The sequence below is a fragment of the Ictidomys tridecemlineatus genome, chromosome 9, assembly GCF_052094955.1.
Source record: "Ictidomys tridecemlineatus isolate mIctTri1 chromosome 9, mIctTri1.hap1, whole genome shotgun sequence".
In the NCBI taxonomy this organism is placed as follows: domain Eukaryota; kingdom Metazoa; phylum Chordata; class Mammalia; order Rodentia; family Sciuridae; genus Ictidomys; species Ictidomys tridecemlineatus.
The window spans coordinates 51,181,232-51,204,729 of NC_135485.1; the positions used below are offsets into that span (position 1 = coordinate 51,181,232).

Consider the following 23,498-nt stretch of genomic DNA (forward strand, 5'->3'; position numbering starts at 1 on the left):
ACTGAATTTTATTGAGTACCTTCAGTTTCCATTTGTGAAAGTTGTTATATTTACATGTTCGTAGCCATTTTCACTTGTGTGAATTGCCTATCCATCTCCTTCATCTATTTTATACATGACTATTCATATTTTTGTTTGGTGATTTGTAATATTTATAACTATTTGATGAATACTAATCTTGGCCATATAACCAAAAGCAATATACAGATTCAGTGAAATCCCTATAAAAGTACCAATAGCATTCTTCACAGAACTAGAAAAAAAGAGTCCTAAAATTTATGTGGAATTATCAAAGACCTAGGATACTCAAAGTAATTCTGATCCCAGAAAGCAATGCTAAAGGCAACACAATGTCTGACTTCAAATTATACTACAGAGCTATAGTAACAAAAATTGCACAGAATTAATATAAAACACATACACCACTGGTACAGAGATGAAGATACAGAGAAAACCACACACATATACAGTCATATAATTGTTGACAAAGGTGCCAAAAGTATACATTGGAGAAAAGATTGCCTTTTCCACAAATTATGTTGGGAAAATGACTTATTCACTTGTAGAAGAATGAAATCATACCCCTTTGTCCCACCCTACACAAAAATCAACCACAAGTAGATCAAAGACCTAGGAATTAGACCAGAAACTATGAAACTCCTTGAAGAAAATGAAGGATCAACATTTCACTGTATAGGCATAGGGAACAACTTTCTCAAGAGAAGCCCTAAAGCTTAGGAAATAATGCCAAGAGATAATAAATGGGAACATATCAAATTAGATAGCTTCTGCACACAACAAAGGAAACCATTAGAATTGTGAAAAGAGAACCTAGAGAATGGGAAAAAATCTTTGCTAGCTCTCTTCTGACAAAGGATGAATATCTAAATATAGAAATTACTGAAGAAAAATGTACACCAAATAACCAAATTATTAAATCAGCAAATGAATTAAACATATACTTCTTCAAAGAAGACATGCAAATAACCAACAACAATATGGAAAAAGAATGTCTGACGTCTTTAACCTTCATGGAAATGCAAATAAAAACTTCACTGAGATTACATTTCAAACAAGTCAGAATGGTAGTCATCAATAATAAAAAGAATAATGAATGCAGAATGAAATGTGGAAAAAAAGAAACAACTTTTCACTGTTGATGAGATTGTCAACTAGTACAACCATATGGATGTCAATATGGAGATTTCTCAAAAGCTAGGCATGAAACCATCATATTACCCAGCTATACAACTTCTTAATACTTACTCTCAAAGAATTAAAGTCATCTTATTACAGTGATACCTTCATACTCATATTTTAAGCAGCACAATTCACAATAGCCAAATTATAGAACCAGCTTCTGTGCCTGTCAATGAATGAATAAATAAAGAAAATGTGGTATATATACACAATGAAGTGTTATTCAACTATAAAGAAAACATAAAATTATGTCATTTGCATGAAAATGGATGGAACTGGAGATAATTGGGTTAGACAAAATAAGTCAATCTCAGAAGATCAAGTGTTCTATGTTTTCTCTCATATGTGGAAGCTAGAGAGGAAAAGAAAAGACTGGTGTGAATCTCATGAAAATCTGTGGGAGATCAGGAGAGGGAAGGAGCTAAAGGATCAGAGGAGAAAAGGGTGGGAGAAAGTGCTGGGAAGTGATACTGGCCAACTTATATTGTCATAGTGTGTCTTTGTGTACATCTAAAATATGTCATATCAAATGCTATCAACTTGTATACTATAATGCATGAATAAAGAAGTGACAAAAGATATAAAAATAGGTTTTAATATTTATTTTTAATTAATAACTTATGACAAAGATTGTTTCTTGTGAGGCTTGGATGGTGGTCTTCATATCAAAAGAGAGAATTAACTGTTGTAGTTTGGGTGTGAGAGGTTCTCCAAAAGCTCACTTGAGAGACAATGTGAGATGGTTCAGAGGGGAAAGGATTGGGTTGTGAGATCCTTAAGCCAATCAGTGAATTAATGACCCTATGGGATTCATTGAGAGGTAATTGAAGGCAGGTGGTGTGTAGCTGTAGGTGGCAGATAATGGTGGCCTGGCTTTGGGGTATATATTTTGTATGTAGCAAGTGGACTCACTCTCTCTCTCTCTCTCTCTCTCTCTCTCTCTCTCTCTCTCTCTCTCTCTCTCTGTCCTGGTCATGATGTGAGCTGTTTCCTTCCAGCACACTCTCCCAACAGAATGTTCTGCCTCACCCGGAGTACAGAGGAAATGAGCCAGTGAAAAAGCTGACTTAAAAAAATAACTATTCCTCAGTTTTGGTCCACTTTGATCGTAAAAATGTTCTGTGATGTTTTCCTTAAAGGACAGCCTTTGGACTACTTGTGGTTTTATTTATCTATTTTCCACACAATTTATATAATGTTTATATTGCTTTCAGTGTTAGTAATTATTATAATAGATAACAAGCTGAGGTTTGAAGGAAAATTATGAAGATTTTATTTTCAGTCATTCCAAATGATTTAGATCCCTTATCAGAGTTATGGGTGGGATGAGGCAATTAGCTACTGAGAAAAGAGAGAAAAATTAGACAAGCTCTTCATAATTACAAATTATAGAACAGTAAACATAATTGCAAACTGTCTACAAAACTTAGTACATTTCACAATATAACTGTAACAAATGTAGGTAGCATTGTGTCCTATTTGAGGCAAGAGCAAGATTCTTTCCTGTTCTGTATTAACACAACTTATAATTGAGACCTAGTATCTATGTCCAAAGTATGATTATGAGAGTGGACAACCAGTTGAATTCATTTGAAGGATTAAGAGTAAATAATAATGAGCTAATGAATCCAAATATTTTCTTCAATAGCTCAACTGTAGAAACAGATAATAATCATTATGTTTCTAATTCCATACACATTCTATTGGGAAGTGACTTAGCTGAAAGTTGGCAAACATACTTTCAGATGCTCAGGAGAGAAGTGATGCTAAGGCTGGGTTTATAGTAAAATATAGAAGAAATACTGGTTTCTGAAATCCAATAGAAGGATTTAGTCTTTTTACACAATTGAAATTATTGAATGTTTTCTTTAAGAAAGTTAAATGTACAAAGTTCTGTATTAAAATTAAGTTAAAGTAGGCCAAGAATTTGAGAAACCCTATTGATACTCTGAGTAAACCCTTACTAGTCTTATCACAAAGAATAATTATATTTAAGCTCAATAGTTTTGTTGGTATGAAGAATAAATTACATTATTAATTTTTTACATAGGTTCATATAGTTTATTCTTCTCTGATGTTTGATTTTTCTTTGACATGAAACATTTATACTCCTTAACCAGGAATCAGAATTCTGGAAAAAAAACTTTGAGTTAATTATGGTAGATTGTGAAAATTTCTCACAACAGTAGGGAGTCTAGCATTGTAACAGCTTTTTGCTGGAAAACACTAGAAGGAGTCCATCTGTTAGGACTCTCAGGTTCAGGCTGAATAAACTTCTCCTTTTTTTGCTTCTTTCCTGGGTTAGCAAACTTTTGGCAACAAAACAGACAGCATTTGCCACACAGGCCAGCAGAAACACAACCACATCTAAAGAGTAGTACTGGAACCAGGAGAGGTCATGAGCAACAACCAAAGGTGTTTAGTTTCTTTGTGGCACATGCAAACTTGATCCAGATGATATCTCAACTGGATTCTTATGGTGAATTATTGATAATCTAACAGCATTCTCTTTATCTCTAAAGCACAATCATAAGACACCAATTTTTAAAGCCAGTTAATTGGTCGAAATTTTCAAGTCTCTAAAATGTTCTTTGAGTTTACAAAAGTGGGTCAAATAAGTGCCATAGAACAACCTTAAAAGTATTGTTATTTGAACTGTTGTCTTGGACAATTTGGCTTCTAAGTTGGAGGTTTATTTATTTCTTTACTTCCATTTCAAGTTCAAATGTAATAAAACAAAAATTGTGCTTAAAAAGAGTGAATTCAAGGAAGTACAATTTCTTTAAGTTGGAGATTTCTGGTGCATAAATATTTCCAAAGTTAAAATGGAATGTCAAGTGAAGCTTAATCTTTTCTAGAGACCAAGTCATAGTAAACCATTCTCAGAATGGTAAGTGAAATGGTTAAATGGTATTTGAAAATGATCATCTTGACCTTTTAGAGGAGGTATTTTCTCAGTGTGGGTGAAATGATTTTTAACAATTATATTTCTTCTATTCTACCTTTTGCCAAAAAGATCATTTTTGATTAAACACATGTCAGCTTTTGAAACTAGTGTGACCCAAGTTTCCACATGGATCCTCATGTATCTAGATTAATATCCAGATGTGATTATTTTAGTTAAATATTTTTAATTTGTTTACTCACTTAAATCCTGTGTATCTGCACAATATATTATTTATGACTTCTAACTTTTCAACTCTACTATGTTTTCTTGTCATAAAAAAATCATCACTTAGGTTACATTCATTACATTCTATCAGTCTAATGTGCACTTATATTTATTAATTTTTTATACCATTTATTTATTTATTTTTATGTGATGCTGATGATCGAACCCAGGGTCTCATGCATGAGAGGCAAGCACTATACCACTGAGCTATAATCCTAGCCCATATTTATTAATTTTAAAATAATTTATGTCTTATTGTAAAGATATTCAATATCATTTTATTATGTCAATAGATTCTGTGTATTCTTTTTTTGTTCATTTAGACTTATTTACTAAGAAGTTTATTTAGTAGGTACATAAAATTGAGAATGGTATACTTTAAAATGACTTCAAATAATACTGTAAATATATTAATATTTAATTTTAGTTGTTATTTGGAAAATAATGGTAATATTATTGGAGGTAAAATTGCTTATTTTGGTTATGGGTTCAGTAGGACTTTTCTTACTTTTTCACTCACAGCCTTCCTGTATACATAAATTCAGCATGTCTTATAAACAGGGTAGATAGTTAGTTTTAAAAAATATGGTCTTACATTCTTTGTCTGATAGTAATTCCAGTTTTTATACTTAATGTAAACTTTAATATCTTCACAGCTGAATTCACCATTTTATTTTATATTCACTTACTGTTTTTCTCACCTGAATTATATTTCCATTCTATTGTTTTCTTGAATTTTAAAGTACTTTTCCACTGAAATTTATTACTATTTTTTTGTTCATGCATTGTTAAAGTATTCCTTTAGGAAATGACCTTCTTATGCAGTAAGAACTATTACTGTAATAGTTGTAATGAATGTTGACTTGAATATAGATATACATGGCACAATGTACTTAACATTTTCACTTTCATTAGAGTTAGGGAAATCTTGGTAATTAAAGAACTATTTAACTAAAATTAAATATTTACATGATTCAAAGTGCAATATGAAGAAATTAATCTGTGTATTCATAGTAGGTGAGTTTTTCATTCTGCAATGGAAAAATATTTACAAATCAAGTATCTCATAATGGACTTGTATCCTGAGTCTTGTTTTGGAAAAACATTGAGAAGAAATAAAAAAGCAGTAAGTATTTTTACTAATTCTACTACCAGTTCTATATTATCATAACTTATATTTGATATCTTACATCTATTTCCAAAGACTGAATATGAGAATCAGTGAAACCAGGTCATTACTTTTATGTGGTTAAAAGAAAACAGAATAAATGTGTAGGTAGGAAACAGTATATTTCTTATTTGACATACTTTTCTTGGAAATGACTTTAGCAAGAAGAAGATAAAAGTCTTATCAGATCCTGAAGAGAAATGATGGTAAGGCTGAATGTACAAGCCAGCACTACCAGTCTCCCAAAACAAAAGAGAAGGGTGAATCTTGACACACAATTTTAAGAATTGAATACCTTATTCAGAAGAAGTTAACACTACAAAACTCTACACCCAAGTGAAATTAAATCATGCTGAGTATTTGCAAATCTGTGTTGATACTATGAGTATACATTTGAAAGTTCTTGTATCCATGAATAAGTTATGAACCACAGGCCAGCTCAGTAAATTAATACTGTATAACTTGTAAATTCCAGCTGTAATTTTCAATAGACACTTATATCATTTTATTATTATTATTTTTCCCACCTCCCTTTGTCCTGAAATAGTTCTAACTCTTAAACAAGCAGTGTATTTTGGAAAACTGGGCTGTGTCTTGATGAGATGAGTTTTGAAAAGTGATTTTGTCAGTAGAAGAAGGAGCCTGGTTCTCAATCTCTTCTTGTGAAATTGAACTGGAGGAGGTCCATCTGTCAGGACTCCCAGCTTTGGGTCTAGATAAAGCTACGCCCTTTTCTTCTTATTTCTTGTTTTAGTAAACTTCTGGCAACAAAACAGACAGCATTTGGTGATGATAAATATCACAGTTGCCACACAGGCCAGTAGGAACCCAAGCACATCCAAAGAGTAGTACTGGAACCAGGAGAGGTCATGGGCAGCAACCCGGAGGTGTTTAGCTCCTTTGTGGCGCATGACAAACTCAATCCAGAAGACAGCTCGATCCAGAGGCTTCACTGGCTGTTCATGGTGAATTCTTGATAGCTTCATAGCATTCTCTTTATATCTAAAGGACAAACCATAAGACACCAACATTTAAAACAACTTAATTTGCATAAGTATATTAAGTCTATGTAAGGTTTTTAGAAATGTTCATAAAACTGAATCTAACAAGTGCCTTAGGTAGCCACAGAAGAGCCAGGTTGGTGACATAAGCCTGGATTCCTGCTACTTGGGAGGCTGAAACAGAATAATAAGTTCAAGGCTAAGTCTGATCAACTTAGCAAGACATTGTCTCAAAATTCAACAAAGTGGGCTGAGGATGTAGCTCAGTGGTAGAACATTTACCTATCATGAACAATGCACCTGAGTTCAATTCTCAGTACTACACACGAATGTAAAGAATATCCATAGACTTTTGTTGTTGTTGTTGGTAAAGATGTTAGATCATCATAGAAAGTTGAACTTTTAATTTGGGATTTTCTTATGGGCAAATATTTTCCAAAGAGAATATGAAGGTTGATTGCTTCAGATAAAATGATAATAAGCCATTCTAAGCACTATAAACAAGATAGTTAATTGTAATTGAAATGATCATCTTGAAGTCTTTGAAGAGAAATTGTCATAGTGGGCGAAATGACTTTTAATCTGTCTCTCTGTTTTTAATCTTCTTTATTGCTCTCTACTGTCTAATTTCTACCTAGTATCCATGTCGGAATATAACACTGGCTCAAAAATTTTCACTCATAATCATATTTAGAATGAAATCCAGATATACTCCTTGGACTACTGTTAGACCAGGACACAAGAAAAGACCACTGACTCCAATTAAAATCAAATTAAAGCAAGCTTATTATTTTGACCAGCCGGGCTGCCTCTCCCACCAAAAACCATGGGAACAAGATAGCCCTACAGATTTCTTGCAGCCCAGATTTATAGCCCAGAAAGTTATACAAAGTGGGGTTACAGATAAGAAAACTCTGAGGAGCATACACAAAGGGTAGTTTACATTTTTTGCTGTCCCTGATGGCAGAATTTATGAAGGTCATTAGAGCCTCAGAGAGGGTCCTTAACTGGCCAGGGAAGGCCAAGATTTATGAGGCATTGTTGAGAGTCACAGCCGAAGGGGCCCCAGCAAACTTCCAGCTGCCAGCAAACTTCCAGTTGCCAGCTGATGATTGGCTCACAGCGGCCCCAGCAACATCTAGCTGATTGGCTCCTCTGTGGTCATGCTCATTGGGGTGTTTCCCTGCCCTTTCAGACCATGGAGCTGCTCATTCGGGGACTTCTTTGGCTCTGCCCACGCGACCCAGCCAATCGGCCTCAAGAGCATGAGGATTGTGGGAGGTGGAGAGGCTGGTGTTGGGGTGAGAGGCTTGTGGGAAGCCAGTGGTGGCAGTTGGGCTCTGAGGGTTTTTTCCTGAGGAGCTGTTTTGTTTGGCGTGTGTGGTTCTAAAAATAAAGTTAGTTTCTTTTGACAAATGGCTCCTGAATTGTGCCCAGCCAAACTGCGGCAAGGCATCAGTGAAGTTTCAGAGAGGGCTGCTATCTGGTCAGAGAGAGGCAGGCATGAGTGAGTTCAAGGCTGGCATTCCAAGCTAGTTCAGAATTTGCAATAATTTATAGTAAAGCCGAAATTATCTTTTCATGGCTTTGTGGTGAGGTGGCTCCCAATTTTAAGAGAAAATCAGGCTGGCTCTATCACTACTGGACTACAGAAAGTCATATACTGGAAATGTTCTCTCCTATTATTCTTCCTGTGCATATTATGTTACAGACACAATTCTTTGTTTTCAGTTTTCTCCTGAAGACCTCAATGTCTATCTCAGTCCACCAACTTTTCTGCACCCATTCTTCCTGTCCCCTCTCCTTTGCCCCATCTCAAATTCTTGCACTCATCCCATGCCCCATCCATTTTGCATTAGCAATCATTATCAGAGAAAATATTCAGCCCCTGTTTTTTTTTTAATTTGTTTATTTTGCTTATCATGATTTCTCAAACTCCATCCATTTACCTGAAAATCCCAAAATTTCAATCTTTTTTAATGCTAAGTAATATTCCATTGTGTATAATATTCCCCAGTTTTGTTATCCATTCATCTATTAAAGGGCATCTAGGGTGTTTCCACAGTTTGGTTATTGTGAATTGTGCTGCTATAAACGTTGAAGTGGCTTCATCACTGTAGTATGCTGTTTTTAAGGTCTTTGGGTATAGACCAAGGAGGAGGATAGCTGAGTCAAATGGTGGTTCCACTTCAAGTTTTCCAAGGAATCTCCATACTGCTTCCCAGATTGGTTGCACAAATTTGCAATCCCACCAGCAAAGTATGAGTGTGCCTTTTTGCTTACATCCTTGCCAATACTTACTGTTGCTTGTATTCTTGATAACTGCCATTCTGACTGGCATAAGATTAAGTCTTAGAATAATTTTGATTTGCATTTCTCTAATTTCTAGATATGTTGAACATTTTTTTATGTATTTGTTGATCAATCATATATCTTCTTCTGAGAATTGTCTGTTCAGTTCCGTAGCCCATTTATTGATTGGGTTGTTTGTTTGTTTGTTGGTGTTAAGCTTTTTGAGCTCTTTATATATCCTGGATATTGGTGCTCTATTCGTCTTGAGTGTAGGAAAAATTTGCTCCCAAAATATAGGCTCTCTCTTCACTTATTAATTGTTTCTTTTCATGGAGAAGATTTTCTGTTTGAATTCATCCTATTTATTGGTTCTTGATTTTATTTCTTGCACTTTAGGAAATTTGTTAAAAATGTCAGGTCCTAATATGACATGCTGATTTGGGTCTACATTTTCTTCTATTAGACATAGGGTCTCTAGTCTAATTCTGATGTACTTGATCCACTTTGAGTTCAGTTTTGTGCATGGTGAGAGGGGTTTAGTATTAGTTTACTGCATATATGTCTCCAGTTTTCCTAGCACCATTTGTTGGAGAGGCTATATATTTTCCTATATTTATTTTTGGCACCATTGTCTAGAGTGAGATAACTGTATTTATGTGGGTTTGTCTCTGTGTCTTCTATCTGTACCATTCTTCTACATGTCTATTCTGGTGCCAATACCATGACTTTTTTGTTACTATAGCTTTGTAGTATAGTTTCAGGTGTGGAATTGGGATTCCTCCTGCTTCACTCTTCTTGCTAAAGATTGCTTTGGCTATTCTGGATCTTTCATTTTTCCAAATAAATTTCATGATTGCTTTTTATATTTCCAGGAAGAATGTCATTGGGATTTTAATAGGAATTGCATTAAATCTGTATAATGCTTTCGGGAGTATGGCCATTTTGACAATATTAATTAATATACATCTTATTTTAAATATTCATATAGTTCTGTTGCTTATATGCCTGGGAATGGTAATATTGATATAAAAATGTAAGTATAATTGAGATTTCTTTATGGAATCTAAATTACTTAGACATATATTACTTAATTTTCAAAACCTAAAGGGTTTTTAGTTAATTTTTTCTAGTTAATTTTTTCCTTAATTTTTTTTCTGATTTAATTCCAACATGACTGGAAAATATATTCTTTAGATTCAAATTATTTTGGGCAATTTTATGGCATAACCAAATATATAAGTCTCTTCAAATATGAATATTATTTTCCATCATTTTCTGTTATCGATAAAAGTTTTCAAACACTTCGCATTATGACTATAGACCTGTGCATTTACATTTTATATTTTAATGTAAAATTTCATTAATAGGTCTATTTTATATTGAATAACTTCTAAATGAAGAAATATTCTTTTCATATTTAGTTTTGTCTACTCTCTCTGACAACAATATAGCTACAACAGCTTATTTATTTATTTTGTGTTAGAGATGATTGAACTCAGGGTTCATCAACTACTCTAATCCTTCTTATATTTTACTTTGATTTAGGGTCTCTCTAGGTTGCTGAGGCTTGCCTTGAGCTCAAAATCATGTGTCTGCTTCAGAAATTGTTGAGATACAGGCTTGCACCACCATGCCCTGCTGCAACACCTTGATTGACACTTAAAATCTTTTATCTCTTTACTCATAGAATTTCTATGTAATTAAGTTAAACATATCTCAGAAAAAGAGTATATGATGGGTTTTTAAAATCCAATTTGATTATCTTTTAATGATATAGTTAATATTACGATAGATATTGATATATTACTATATAAATCTACCAACTTATACCATATTTCCTTTACCATTTTTCCTACTTGAATTATGTTTTTTTATTCCTTCTCATCTAATTTTAAAGTATTTTAGCATTCAAAAGTGTAACAAATTTTTTTTTTTGGTAATCCATTGTCAAAGTATTCTGATAGGTGATGACCTCTATAAATAATGAGTATTGGTAGTCATGATCAATGCTGACTTGATGGTAGAAATATAAGCACTACACATTTTACAGAACAATTTTTGTTGTATCAAGAGAAAATTTGATTATAAAAGATATTTTATAAAAATTAAAATCATTTGCTTTTCAAAGTACACCATTATAAAAATGATGAACTCATCCATTCAGAATAGAAGAAAACACATACAAATCAAATATCTCAATATAAATGTGTCTCCATAATAAAAACTAATGAGAGTTCAATATTAAGACAAGTAACCTAATTAACAAAGGATTTAAAGACTTGGATAATTATTTGTACGGATAATAAATATGACTATCTAGTATGCAGGTGAACAACAATTCATCATTTTAAACAACCTGTGGAGTGCAAATCAAGGTCACAATTAGTTGCCACTTCATAACCACTAGGATTGGCATTATAAAAAGAAGACAGATGATAGCAACTTTTAGCAGTGATGTGGAAAAGTTAAAACTCTCCTATACTACTTCTAGGAATGTAAATTCTTGCCAATTATTTGGCAAACTGAATGAAATTTAATTACTAACATGAAGTCCTCATGTGAGGGAGTAATGCCACTCTTTGGCACTACACAAAAGAAATGAAAACAAACAAACAAACAAACTTTTTCCACACAAAACAAACCATGTTCAAGTATTCAAAATTAGAAAAAAATCCCAAATGTCCATAATGTAATAAATGGTTAAATAAAATGTGTTATATCCATCCACACCAAAGAATACTATTCAGCAATAAGTAGAAATCACCTAGTGCTACTTGTTCAAACATGGACAAAATTAAAAAAGAACAACAATATAGTAAGTGAAACAACCCAGTTGGAGCTGACTACCATTGTATGTCTTGTTCTATTTGTATGAAATGTGCATCTAAGGCTAATTTTTAGAGACTGAATGTGTAATTAGTTGTGGTGAAGAGCTGGAGGTTAAGAGAGATTTACTTGAAATATATATGAGATTTCTTTTTGACACAACAAAAATGTTATAAAATTATTTCTTGAAGAAGAATTCTGAACTATGTGAACATAACCCAAATTATTTGACTTTTACAGCTCAAACAAGAAATTTATGGTACATAAATTATATATAATAGAATCTGTTAAAGTAAAAATCAATTTTGGAGAAAAATTTATATTTTCAGTAGAGGGGAAACACTTGAAGAAATCAGTATAGTCAATGACTGTTTTCTTTAGATGAGATTCCAAAAGCACAGGCAACAAAAGGAAAAATAGACAATTAGGATTATGCTAAATTGAGAAGCTTTTGCACTGCAAAGTTAACACCAAGAGAGTAAACAGAAAACATGCACAATTTCGAGGTAATACTTGTAAGAAAAGATGAATATCTAGAATATGTGAGGAATTCTAAAAACTCATCAGCAAAAATCCAAATTATTGCTATAAACAGCATAAAATAATCAGAATAGACATTTTGATTTCAAAAGAAGATATTGTATATGACAAAGTGCTCAACTTTACTAATCATGGAGTGAGATGTAAATCAAACAACAATCAACCCAGAAGGTTGATTTCAGAACTGTTTTGTAGTGCTTTACTCAAATTTTGAAAAACACCCATCTTCAGCATGCCATAAAGAGCAGTAGCAGCAACAAGAACAAAAACAAAAATGAGAGGTAATCTCATTGAATAGATTGATCATAATCTAAAAGGGAAAAAATAACAGATGCTAGTGAAGCAGAAGAGGGCGGAGACCTCTTATAGTCCATTGAGAGGAATGTAAATTTGTATGGCCACTACTGTAAAAATGGGAGTTCTAAACCCAATTGAGTCAAATGTATGAAAGATGATATATCATGAGCTCTGTAATGTTTTGAACAATCAATAAAAAAAAATTAAAAAAAACAAAAAAGAACATGGAGTCTCCTCCAATAATGCAAATAAAAATATCATAGGATTAAGCTTTCACATTACTGTATACTAACACAATGAAAACGAAATCAGTTTATCAAAGAGGTCCCTGAACTTCCATGTTTACCTGCATCACTATTCACAATAGTCAAGGTATAAATCTACTGAGGTGTTCATTGTTGAATGATGGCTAAAGCAAACATGGTAATACACACACACACACACACACACACACACGCACACACCACACACACACACACACACACACACACACACACACACACACCTGGCTTTAATTCAGCCATGAAAAAGAATGAAATATTGTCATTTCTACTAACAAGGATGGAAGTGGAAATAATTATGCTAAATCCTATATACTGGCACCAAAAGAAAAATACTGCATTTTCTCATTCTCATGGGGAGGAATCTAAAAAGCTGATTTTATAGAAGTACATTATTGAAAAGGAGTAATTAGAGGCTAGGAATTGTAGGAGCAAGGGGGTCTAAAGAGAAGTTGAAAAAAACAGAACAAGCTACAGTTAGATAGAAGGAATCAGTGCTACTGGTATTTAGCACAATAGGCTTACTATTGTTTATAATTTCTTATATATACCATAAAGAATTAGAGGAAAAGAGTTTGACAGTTCCTAGCATAAAACATTATGAATATGGAAGAATATGTAAATAAAAATTTCCCTGATTAGGTCATTGCTAATTATATACATGTATCAAATTATTCTGCCATACCAAATAAGTATTTTAAAAAAAAATGTTGGTAGTTTTGGAAATTATAGGTATCAAATGGAAATATATTATTGCTTCAACTGCATTGTCCTTCTGTTCTCTTGTCATATTAGTAAAAACTATGTTCTTTATATTTAGCTTTATAGTAAAAAATTTTTAGTATCACATTATTTTACTAATAACTAGTACTGCTAATTAAGTAAATTTGTAAGGTTAATTTGCAATGTAAAAATGATTGGTTGAGAATAAAAGCACATTTCAAAGAGTTCAATAGTTTTAGTTATTAACATTAGACTCAAAGAGGAATAAATCTTTTCTCATTTTCAAGGCTACCTAAATATAAATATTACTTTACTGAAAAAATTGTTATACTTACGAAGGTTCATTAATGACTGTATTCAATGCATTGAGTAAATCCATACTTGACATTGTAATAAAATTCAATCTAAGAGCTGCTCCTTTGGCCTTCATGTGCATGACATTATCAGGTTGATCCCCAAACAAGGGAATGCCCACCAGAGGGATCCCATGATAGATGGCCTCATAGATGCCATTGGTTCCACCATGAGTTATAAAAGCTTTGGTTTTTGGATGACCTAGGATTGAAACCAATCAAGGGAAATTATTCATGTCAGAAATAAATTATCAAATATGTAATGTAAAGCAATGAGGATAAATTGTTCTCTGGTAATAGATTCTTATAATGATGAATTAATATCCCAATTACTTTCAATTCTTGGGGCAAGAGGCACCTATGTCCACTGGCGATGTAAGTGAAGATTACATGGAAGAGTTGGTATGTTACGTGAGATCTGAAAAATGAAGACAAGGTTGTACCTAGACAAATGGAAGGAGGACATGCTGGGTAGAACATCCAACCTGTGCAAACCTAAGAGGGGACCTGGATTTATGTGTCCAATTAAAACAACAATGATATCCCTGAGCATGCTATGAAGGGTGTCCAATGCAGCGGGGAGTGGGTTGTTGGTGGTTATGAAATCAAAGGTAGGATTGGCTATACTTCATTAGGAAGTACAACTTCAGGATTAAGATCTTTAACTTGATTGAGAAGTGTTTTTCAGTAGAGAAAGAAGATGATCAGAATGTTGTGCCAGACACTACCTCTGAAGGCTGTACCTTCCAAGTTTAGGACAGCACTCTTGGGACTTTTAACTTATATGCTACACAGCTGAGGCATAAAGTTTATTGTGTAGAATGTTTGGAATGAATTTGTCTTACTGTTTTTCTGCTAAAACTCTTTGTAAATGTAGTTTGTCATTATAGTACTTTTTACAACAAAACTGTACTAGAACAGTTCCAGGCTGTATATATGTATAAAGATTGTCTTCTAAATGGGTTTCCTATTACTAAGTGAAATTTCATATTTTACAGTGTCCTGTAAATAAGGATTAAGTTTTATCCTTTTCCTAAAAATTTTTTTTAAAGATTATGGATTTTTTTTTTAGGATATGGAACATGTAGAGCCAGTTGTAATAACAGAGAGAGGGCTATTTTTTATTCGCATTTCAGATAGCACTATTGTATGTCAAAGGATTGGTGTAAAATTGTAGAAATAGGAGATAAGGGACAATCCATGAAGTGACCAAAAAATTCTTTGTGAGAGGTAATTACCCCTAAAATAAGGATACTTGAACTATGAACACAAACAATACGACTTTGTATAATAAAATGCCCACAATTGTTCTTTATTCACTTTCTCCCTAGGACTAAAATGAGAACTTTAAAATCTGATTATTTTGAAATTTTCTTAATAAATTTTCAAAATCTTTTTGAATTATTATTTTTCTAATTGGCTATTACTCATGTTTTTGAGATTTATTCTGAGTCTTACCAAGAAGGTCATTCTGGGGAATCCATTTGTAAAGTCGAGTATTGGGTCCTAAGGTAGCTGGTTTCTTGCCATCATATCTCCATATGACCTGTTAGGGTAAAGCATACGTCTTATTAGTTGAGTTAAATTTCAAATTATAGGATATTAAAACTTGAAAGTGATTAAGAAAGAAATCACATACTTAAATACGTATCCTATGCAAGATAAAGAAATGAGATCAAGAGACAATAAATAATAATAATTATTGAAATGGGTATATAAATAGAGACATAATTTTCCTGTATTCATTTTTATATTTAATTAAGGTCATATAAATAGTAGCAGTAGTAGCTTAGACAAATGAGTTTATCAATATCAAATACAAATATTTAGGAAATTGATAATTATACATCTACAGCATAATGTGTAAAAAATTACTATTTACTTTCATTTTGTTTTAGAAATCTGTATTTTATACTTGTTCTTATCTACTAAATTTAATGTTAACCTTTGTTTTGATATGTGAAGATTACTATAACCACTTTTTCCATGAGTTACTAGTGTTTGGTCCTTGTAGGGTCACAGTTTCTAATTCACAGGATTCCATCTCAACCTTTTCTCTTATACCTTCCTTCTTGAGTAATTAATAGGGCCATGTCCACCATGACAAACTAAGTCTCCTTGTTTTGATGGATACCTGGACTCAAGGTTGGTGAGCCTGGCCTTCCTTTCTCTAACTAGCAGCACAAAAATCATCATAACTTGGCCCCTTTCAACATTTAGGGGGAGTATCAAGGCCAGGATTATATAGGATGATGATGATGTATGATGCTATTCAGACTTTTTATTGCCTGCTATTGCTATTGCACTAATGCAATCACTGACTAATATTTAACTCCATGCTTCTTATGTCTGTAGTGTGCACTGTGTCTTCAGGAATTCTGCAAGCAAAACAAGGAAATTAAAGAGCACAATTTGGAGATTACTGTGTATCTGCATGTAATACTCTTTTAATACCAAGTTCATACTGCACCTGTATAATGTATTTCATTCTGAGCACAATGTTAATGTCAAAGTATTAATAATCAAAAATATCCTTTGTGCTATTTTAGAAATTGCTGTATATATTTTTGTTTTATATGTGTTTTTGAAATAAATTTGCACTATAATGACATTTAATCTTTCACAGATAAAATATATGTAATTATAACTTTTACAAGGTTTAAGATAACTAAATAGGTACTTATTTAGTAGTTATCTACCATTAGGGCACTTTATCTAACCTTTTGTGGAATCTGGGCAAGGGCTGATGCAATCACATTGGCCCTTTCTTCGGTCATGTTATTGACCATTGACCCCAGAGAAAACACCACAACACCATTCTCTCCAGAGCTCTGGACAAAGTCTTCCATTTCCTGTAAAGGAAAGAATTTGTTCCATCACAAAAGAGAAAAGACAGAACACAGAGTATTGTAAGGTTTGGTACAACCATTTAAGGAAATAAATCAATAATTTAAGGAAATTACGTTGGGCTGTCTTAAAAATGAAGTTATAATATACACAATATAATATATAGTTATAACCATTTCTAAAGTTATAAAATTCTGTAGTATTACACATGCATATATTACACATTTTTTATGCAAACAACATCCAGAACATTTTTATTTTTTACACAGGAAATCTGTATAAGTTAAGCAAGAACTCCTGGTTTCCTCCTCCCCTGGTCCTTTTCCCCTCTCCTTTCTGCTTCTCTGAAATTGGCTAGTCAGGTATTCATGTAAGTGGATTCACAGTAATTTCTTTTTTTTTTTACAGACTTATATTACTTAGTGTAATGTTTTTTTTAATATTGTAGCATGTATCCCAATTCCCTAATGTTTTTAAGGTTTAGTGATATTTATGTACATTTTTTCAAAAAATTCATTAACATCTACTTAAGTAATTTCCACCTCTTCATTTCCAGGAATGGAGTTTTATGATTGATCTTGGGCCAAAACCTTGTGAATATCCTTCAATCAATTCTTCTATAATCTATTCAGAAGTGGAAATAGTAAACCATGAATTCATTCATAATTCAGTATTGTTGTGTGTTTGTGCGTTCGTGCGTGCACGTGTGTGTTGCCAGAAGTTGAATCTAGGGCCTTATACATGCCAATCAAGTGCTTTACCAGTGAGCTATATCCCCAGCCCATGTTATCCTTCTTTTTAAAAAACTTAATCACTTAGTTTTTTTTTTGAGATTTCTTATATGAAATACATTCCCTTTATTATGTATATATGCATGTGTATGCATCTCTCTGTGTGTACACATGTGTGTATGTATATGTTTGTGTGTGTGTGTGTTCAAGCAAAAAATGAAATAGTCACTATAGACTAGTGAGAATGATTTTTTTTCTCCTTGTCCAAATGCTTTGTCCTATCTAAAATTGCATTTCCTATAGGGAGCTGGCTTTTGTGTTTCCTCTTTGCATTTAATATTTGGATATGCTTCTTTGTATTGTCAAGAATCCTCCAAATTTGAGTCTTGTTAAATTAGCTTAACTAGAATCTGCCAACACAGATATCTAATATTTTATATCTGATTTAAGATAATTTCAGGTCTTTCAAACTCCTCCTTCCCCAGATATCCCTCTAACCTGCCTTCAGTATCTTGTTAGGTTAGTTTGGCCAGAATTCCTGCAGCCCCTTATGTTTTCTCTTAATAACTTTCTATCCACTGACCCTCACCTTACACCTTTTCTCTAAATCTACCTTTTTCCTTGTCTTCATAACTGGACTTAATTTATCTCCCTTTTCTCCAAAATTCAGTTGCAGTGGTGTCTACACTTACTGTGTAGATGCAAAATGCAGTCTGCCTTACTGTGTTTAATGTTTGTCATTAAATTTTTTTTCTTTAACCCCCAGAGAAGGTCATATTCATTTCTAAACTGCTTAATCTTTCATTCATGACTGTAAGTGTGCATCTTTAAAGCCTGTGCCTTCACTCCTCACTGGTTGATTGGCTACCTATTGGGGAATAAAACTCCTGAAACTTTGTCCTGAAGAAACATCTGCTGACATTGCTAAGGGCAGATCATGTTTTTCAAGAACCTCACTATTCTGTTTAAGCTGATCTAAACACCAAGAAATTGGAGGCTACTCTAGTCTCCTAGGAGTCTCAGTTTTAAGGGGCAAGATTAGAGTTCTAGGCAAGCAAAAGCTGCTTACTGTGACAGGCATCTTTGATGGAAAGATAGCTGGGTACCTTACTGGCTGTCTCTCTGGAGTGGAGATAATTCCCTGACATCTGGGCTCTAAAATTCCTTTTTGGTTGGCTAGGCCTGAGACGTATTTAATAGTTTTCCCATGGGAACACATCAGTCAAATGAAAGCTCTTTTCAAGCCCCTGACAACTTTGTGCTCTGACAACTTTCTCTGCTTTCTTGTTGGTGTAATTTCAGTACAGATAGTTTGGATCTTTAAGGTTACTTAGGGAAAATTTAGATATCCCCAAACTTGCTCCTTGGTGGACCTGTGTTTGGATTTCAAATGTTCAATGAGATCAGATACAATAGTACTGCTAATAAAAGAGTAGACAAAAAGAATCTCTTAAGTAATCACTTAATAGTGAAATAAAAAATTATTGCTGTTTAATGTAACAGCTCTGTGTTTGGCATTGTATAGGGATTCTGGCCTTGAAAATGTAAAGGGAAGCATTCTCATGGTGAGAAAACACACGGGGAAAGGGAGGTAACAGGCACTCTGTTTCCCACTCTATAACCCATCCTTAGAATGCCCTATAATTTTTCTAAAGATCTAATAATATAGCTAATATATGTGCTATGTCCAGCTGGTATGGCAATGCCCTGAGACCTCTGTGTTAGAGCTCATCAAGCCTCAACCTTGATTGCAGGCACATACTCCTGGGAATAGAAAAACTTGTTTGCTAGATAACTACAATGTTTCATCAAGCTTCTGTGCCCTTGGAGCTGCCCACCTAACATTCAGACAGTGGCTTTTCTTGAAAACTGCACAAAGCTCCTAACATTGCTTATTGTAATTGTGAAATGTAACTGCAGAATAAGCAACCTTACTGATACTCTAAACAATAATGTGGTTATGGTACTAATGACCTGATGTAACCTATTGGTATAAATAAATGTGGCTACTTGGACAAAGAGCCACTCTGCCACCTTCCCTGCTTCTGCACTTTGACTCTGTCTCCTCTTTATTATTTATTCCTTACAGGATTGGGTCTCTGATGGCTTCATGACTTTGGCATGCTTGGTGGCTAGGAAGTTTCTGTGCAAAGACACAGAATGCCTAGCTGTTGTATCAATGACCTGCATGAGGAGTCTCTGTGGTAGAGTCTTATCATTCTCAATTTTCATCTCAGGCACATAGCTCATGGGAATAAAAAAATTCTCTTGTTAAACAACCACAATGTTTCACCAAACTCTGCTGCCTGAACCTGCCCACATAATAGTAACTTTAAACAGTGGATTTTCTTTAGAGCTATACAAAGCTCCTAACATTGTACACTGCAACTATAGTGTGTAACTGAGAAAAAAACTGCATAATGTTGCTAACTCTGTATCCTGCCTAATGACACAATGAACAATAATGTATTACTGATGCCAGTGGCCTAATGTAACCTATTGATATAAATAAAGCTGGCAACTTGGCCATTCTGCCATTTTGCCTCTGCATCTTGTCTCTATGTCTCTTTTTATTATCCTTACCATTTATTGGAATGATAAAATGTTTTTTTCTTAAGCAGTATTATTCTAAATACTTACAGAATTATTTCATAATTAAAAGCTAAGAGCATTCTACAGATACAAGTAGTACTAGTTAATATTTATTCTTCAAATATGTAAAATTTGTGGTCATTGATAACTCTGCAGTATATCTCTCTGTCATTTTCTGTAAGACAAGTAAAGTATGGTGACTCACTTTCCCACAGGGAGTTTTCCTGAGGTTCTCTGATAGCCTTGGGTAGACAGGAAATGCCTGTGGTCCTTCCCTATTACAATATTTCTCACAAAATTTCTCTTTCATGTTCACAGTCTGTCTTTCAATGTAGAATGTAAGGTATTTGGGAGAAGAGACTCTGTTACTTTGTTTCTCTGCATATAAAGAATTTTCCTATGGTACATGTTAGTCATTTCTTTGAATTAATGACTGATGTTGTCTTGTATGTTGAGAAATAAAGACGCTAATTTAACTGGAGCTTTGTGTAGCTCTCAAAAGTCCCCAGGTTTTACTTTTCTACTATTAAAAAATAAAATTCACATAGTTATGTGAATATGCATAGACATGTAAGAATTTCTATCTACAGATCTCTTTGTCCCATTTCCTATAACTTTTTTTTTTTCACAGTGAATGAGACATTCTGAGTGAGAACAGAGAATTATTCTTGGTGAAAATGCAAGGACAACAGAACCAACTAAATAGGAATAGGTTTACCTTAGGCAGAGGTTTGGCAGGTCTGCAGTGGAGTCCTCCAACGAAATCAACATTTGGTAGGGTTGGGCGAGGAAATTCCAAATCCCAATAGGTTCTAATGAGCCAGATATCTGCTTTTGACATTGTCTCTAATAATGTAGTGGGTCGTCCTGAACAGGAAAAGGAATACAAAAGCTATAGGACATTAGAAAGTTATCATGTGGAAATGAATATGTCTGGTAAGTATCTGAAAAAACTTTTAATAATGAAGCCAAACATGTTTAAGAGTGTCTGTGATTTAATAAAGCTAATGTGTGTGTATGCATATGTGCATATATAAAAAAATATATATGTTGCTCATATTTATGTGGACATCTGTGAAAAGCACAATGTGAGAGATGAATTAAGTGACAAAATATTTGAATTTATAAATGTGGAAACTAATCTACAGATACCGAGATGATTCTCTCAAAGCTACATAGATAATTGTTCTAGAAATATTTGTAGGGGTAATCAAACTACATTCTAGACTCATGAAGACATTGACTAACATTAAAAATTATTGCTTTTGAAGATGAAATAAAATGGATACTAAAATGTGTATGACTTCCTAGGGAAGTCCTCAGTGGCTTATTTTTGTGTGTGTGACTTCCTGCTGCATCCAAACATTTCAAACTAACTTTACAACTTAAGCTTTTCCATAGTGTTTTGAGTTTGATGTATTATTGTGATAAAATATTTCTTATTTTATCTCAATACATTTACAAGATTAACTTCTCTGACTTCATACTCCCTCAGGCTCACCCTCAGAGACATGACTAATTTTGGAATTTTCATTGCCATTAGAAAATAGGACTTACCTAAAATTTCACTGTAAAACTGATTCCACTTCTTCTCCTCAAATGTTTGGAACCAAAAATCAAAATACAGCACATACAGCATATTTTTTATCCGCTCCATAAATGTCATTTGATCACTTAATTCTGACATAATAATAGGCACATAGGAAGGAGGGAATGAAAGTCCTGCACTATATTTTTCATACGTGTATCCAGGCAAAACGCGAAGAGTGTACACAAGTGGTATTTCAAATAGCTCAGCTAGCAGCTCACCACAGGGACCAAATGCATCTGCAAGAATGATATCAAACTTGGAATCACGTAGTTTTGTCATAAGATTCTTGTTAAAAACTACCTCTCTACAGAGTGTCAAAAAGTATTCAGAATCTTCCCACACCAGTTCTTGTAACAGTGAAAAGTATGTCCAAATTGATTCTTTTGGCAGCTCATAAATCGCCTTCCTGATTGTTTCAATGTAAAAATCTTCCACGTCAGTTTTAGACACTGCTGAAAGGTAAGTCTCAAATTTAATAGCAGATCCTTCTTCAACATAGAAAGAAACGGAAGCTGAGGATTTTAAAACAGTCACTTCGTGACCTTTCTGAACTAGTTCATCCAATATTGTCTTTATATTGATCCAATGGCTGTATTCCGTTGGCCACACAAGCACCTTCCCAGAACTTCCAGAACTAAAGTGACTACTCAGCTGTAACAGGAGCAGAACTGCAGTCATTTTTGCAGACATCCTGGTGAGATGCAAGGCTTCCTTTCACATTGGATTTCCTCTGCTCTTGCTGATATCCAAGCAGAAATCATTAGTTAACATATAACTTGTACACACCTAAGTAAATAATACACTAATAGAATGTCTGACTGCCAAGTGGGAAAAGCAAATGGTAGATGACCTCATGTTTATATGAAAATGAGCCATATTCCTTTCTGTGTTCTTCCCTGTAGTTAAGAGTTGATTACCTTACATGTATATGTCTCTTATGTTATACTTGATGTTTTTGAATAATGTAAAGAACAGTGGCATGTGACATATTACTTTTGTTTGCAGCTTCTTTGTACAGAAGCAGAAATGTAGTCATAATCCTGGTGAATAAGCATTTAAGGATAACTTCCTTCAATGAATTTTTTGGGGAAGTGTCAATTTTGTTTTCAAAACAAAATTGTATCATAAAAAAAATGCAGCAATAAATATAAAGCTCAGTGCTACACAGTACAATCTCAGAATTGTAAAACCATCACTGCAATCAAGTTTAGGGCATTTTAGCAACCTGAAAATAAGCCCTATGCCTCTACTTATTCTCTTTGCTACACTCCTAAGAATGTCTAATATGCTTTGTCTCTTTATGGAACTTTGTAGGGACTAGTATAAAAGCTACTAGGTAGAGAATATGAACCATTTGCCTCTGTTATGCTGACTCCATTTCCTGTGTAATATTTACTTTCAAATTGTTACATTTTTAGTCTTTCCTTTATATACCTCTGTATTAACTGAAAGAGTATTACATTAGTAAAATTAAAAATATGTCAATTTAATGTTCCAGTTATCTATCACTGTTTAACAAATTGCTCTCAAATGTAGAGGACTAGAACAGTAACATTTGTTTTGGTATCTTCTTTCATAATTTGGTGTGTTGAGTGCACTCAGCAAGGTGGGTTTTACAGAGGCTTTCTAAGGTGGATATGGTCCTGTGGTGGCAGGGATATAATCATGGAAGGTCATTCACTTCTCTAGTCAATGTCAAGAAAAATAAAACTGACTTTTTGGGTTGGAACAAGTGGGACAATTCTCTCTCTCCACTAAAAGTTTATCTTGGAGGCTTCTGTACTGATTCAGATTCGATAGAGTGTGGAGAAATGAATAAGAGAGAAACGAAGAGACAGAAAAAGGACACAGGGACAGAAACAGAGAGAGAGAGAGAGAGAGAGA

General features: G+C 33.7%; 1 protein-coding gene across 1 annotated transcript; it reads right to left on the reverse strand.

The window, feature by feature from the left end:
- Positions 1-5,643: 5,643 nt before the first annotated feature.
- Positions 5,644-22,359, reverse strand: LOC101971786 (UDP-glucuronosyltransferase 2B31). The gene is made up of 6 exons (XM_078021355.1): positions 21,581-22,359; positions 20,742-20,890; positions 16,574-16,705; positions 15,312-15,399; positions 13,836-14,055; positions 5,644-6,542 (listed from the first exon to the last, which is right to left on the reverse strand). The coding sequence occupies exons 1-6, from the start codon at positions 22,302-22,304 to the stop codon at positions 6,263-6,265; spliced, it is 1,593 nt and encodes a 530-aa protein (XP_077877481.1). The 5' UTR covers positions 22,305-22,359; the 3' UTR covers positions 5,644-6,262.
- Positions 22,360-23,498: the final 1,139 nt, after the last annotated feature.

Bases quoted from the DNA above. Each gene is read 5' to 3' on its own strand.
- LOC101971786 (XM_078021355.1), bottom strand. From the start codon at position 22,304: ATGTCTGCAAAAATGACTGCAGTTCTGCTCCTGTTACAGCTGAGTAGT. The intron at 14,056-15,311 runs GTAAGACTCAGA...TTTCAATCCTAG, and splicing joins TCCCCAGAATGACCTTCTTG to GTCATCCAAAAACCAAAGCT. The intron at 6,543-13,835 runs GTAAGTATAACA...TTTGTCCTTTAG, and splicing joins ACAGTCATTAATGAACCTTC to ATATAAAGAGAATGCTATGA.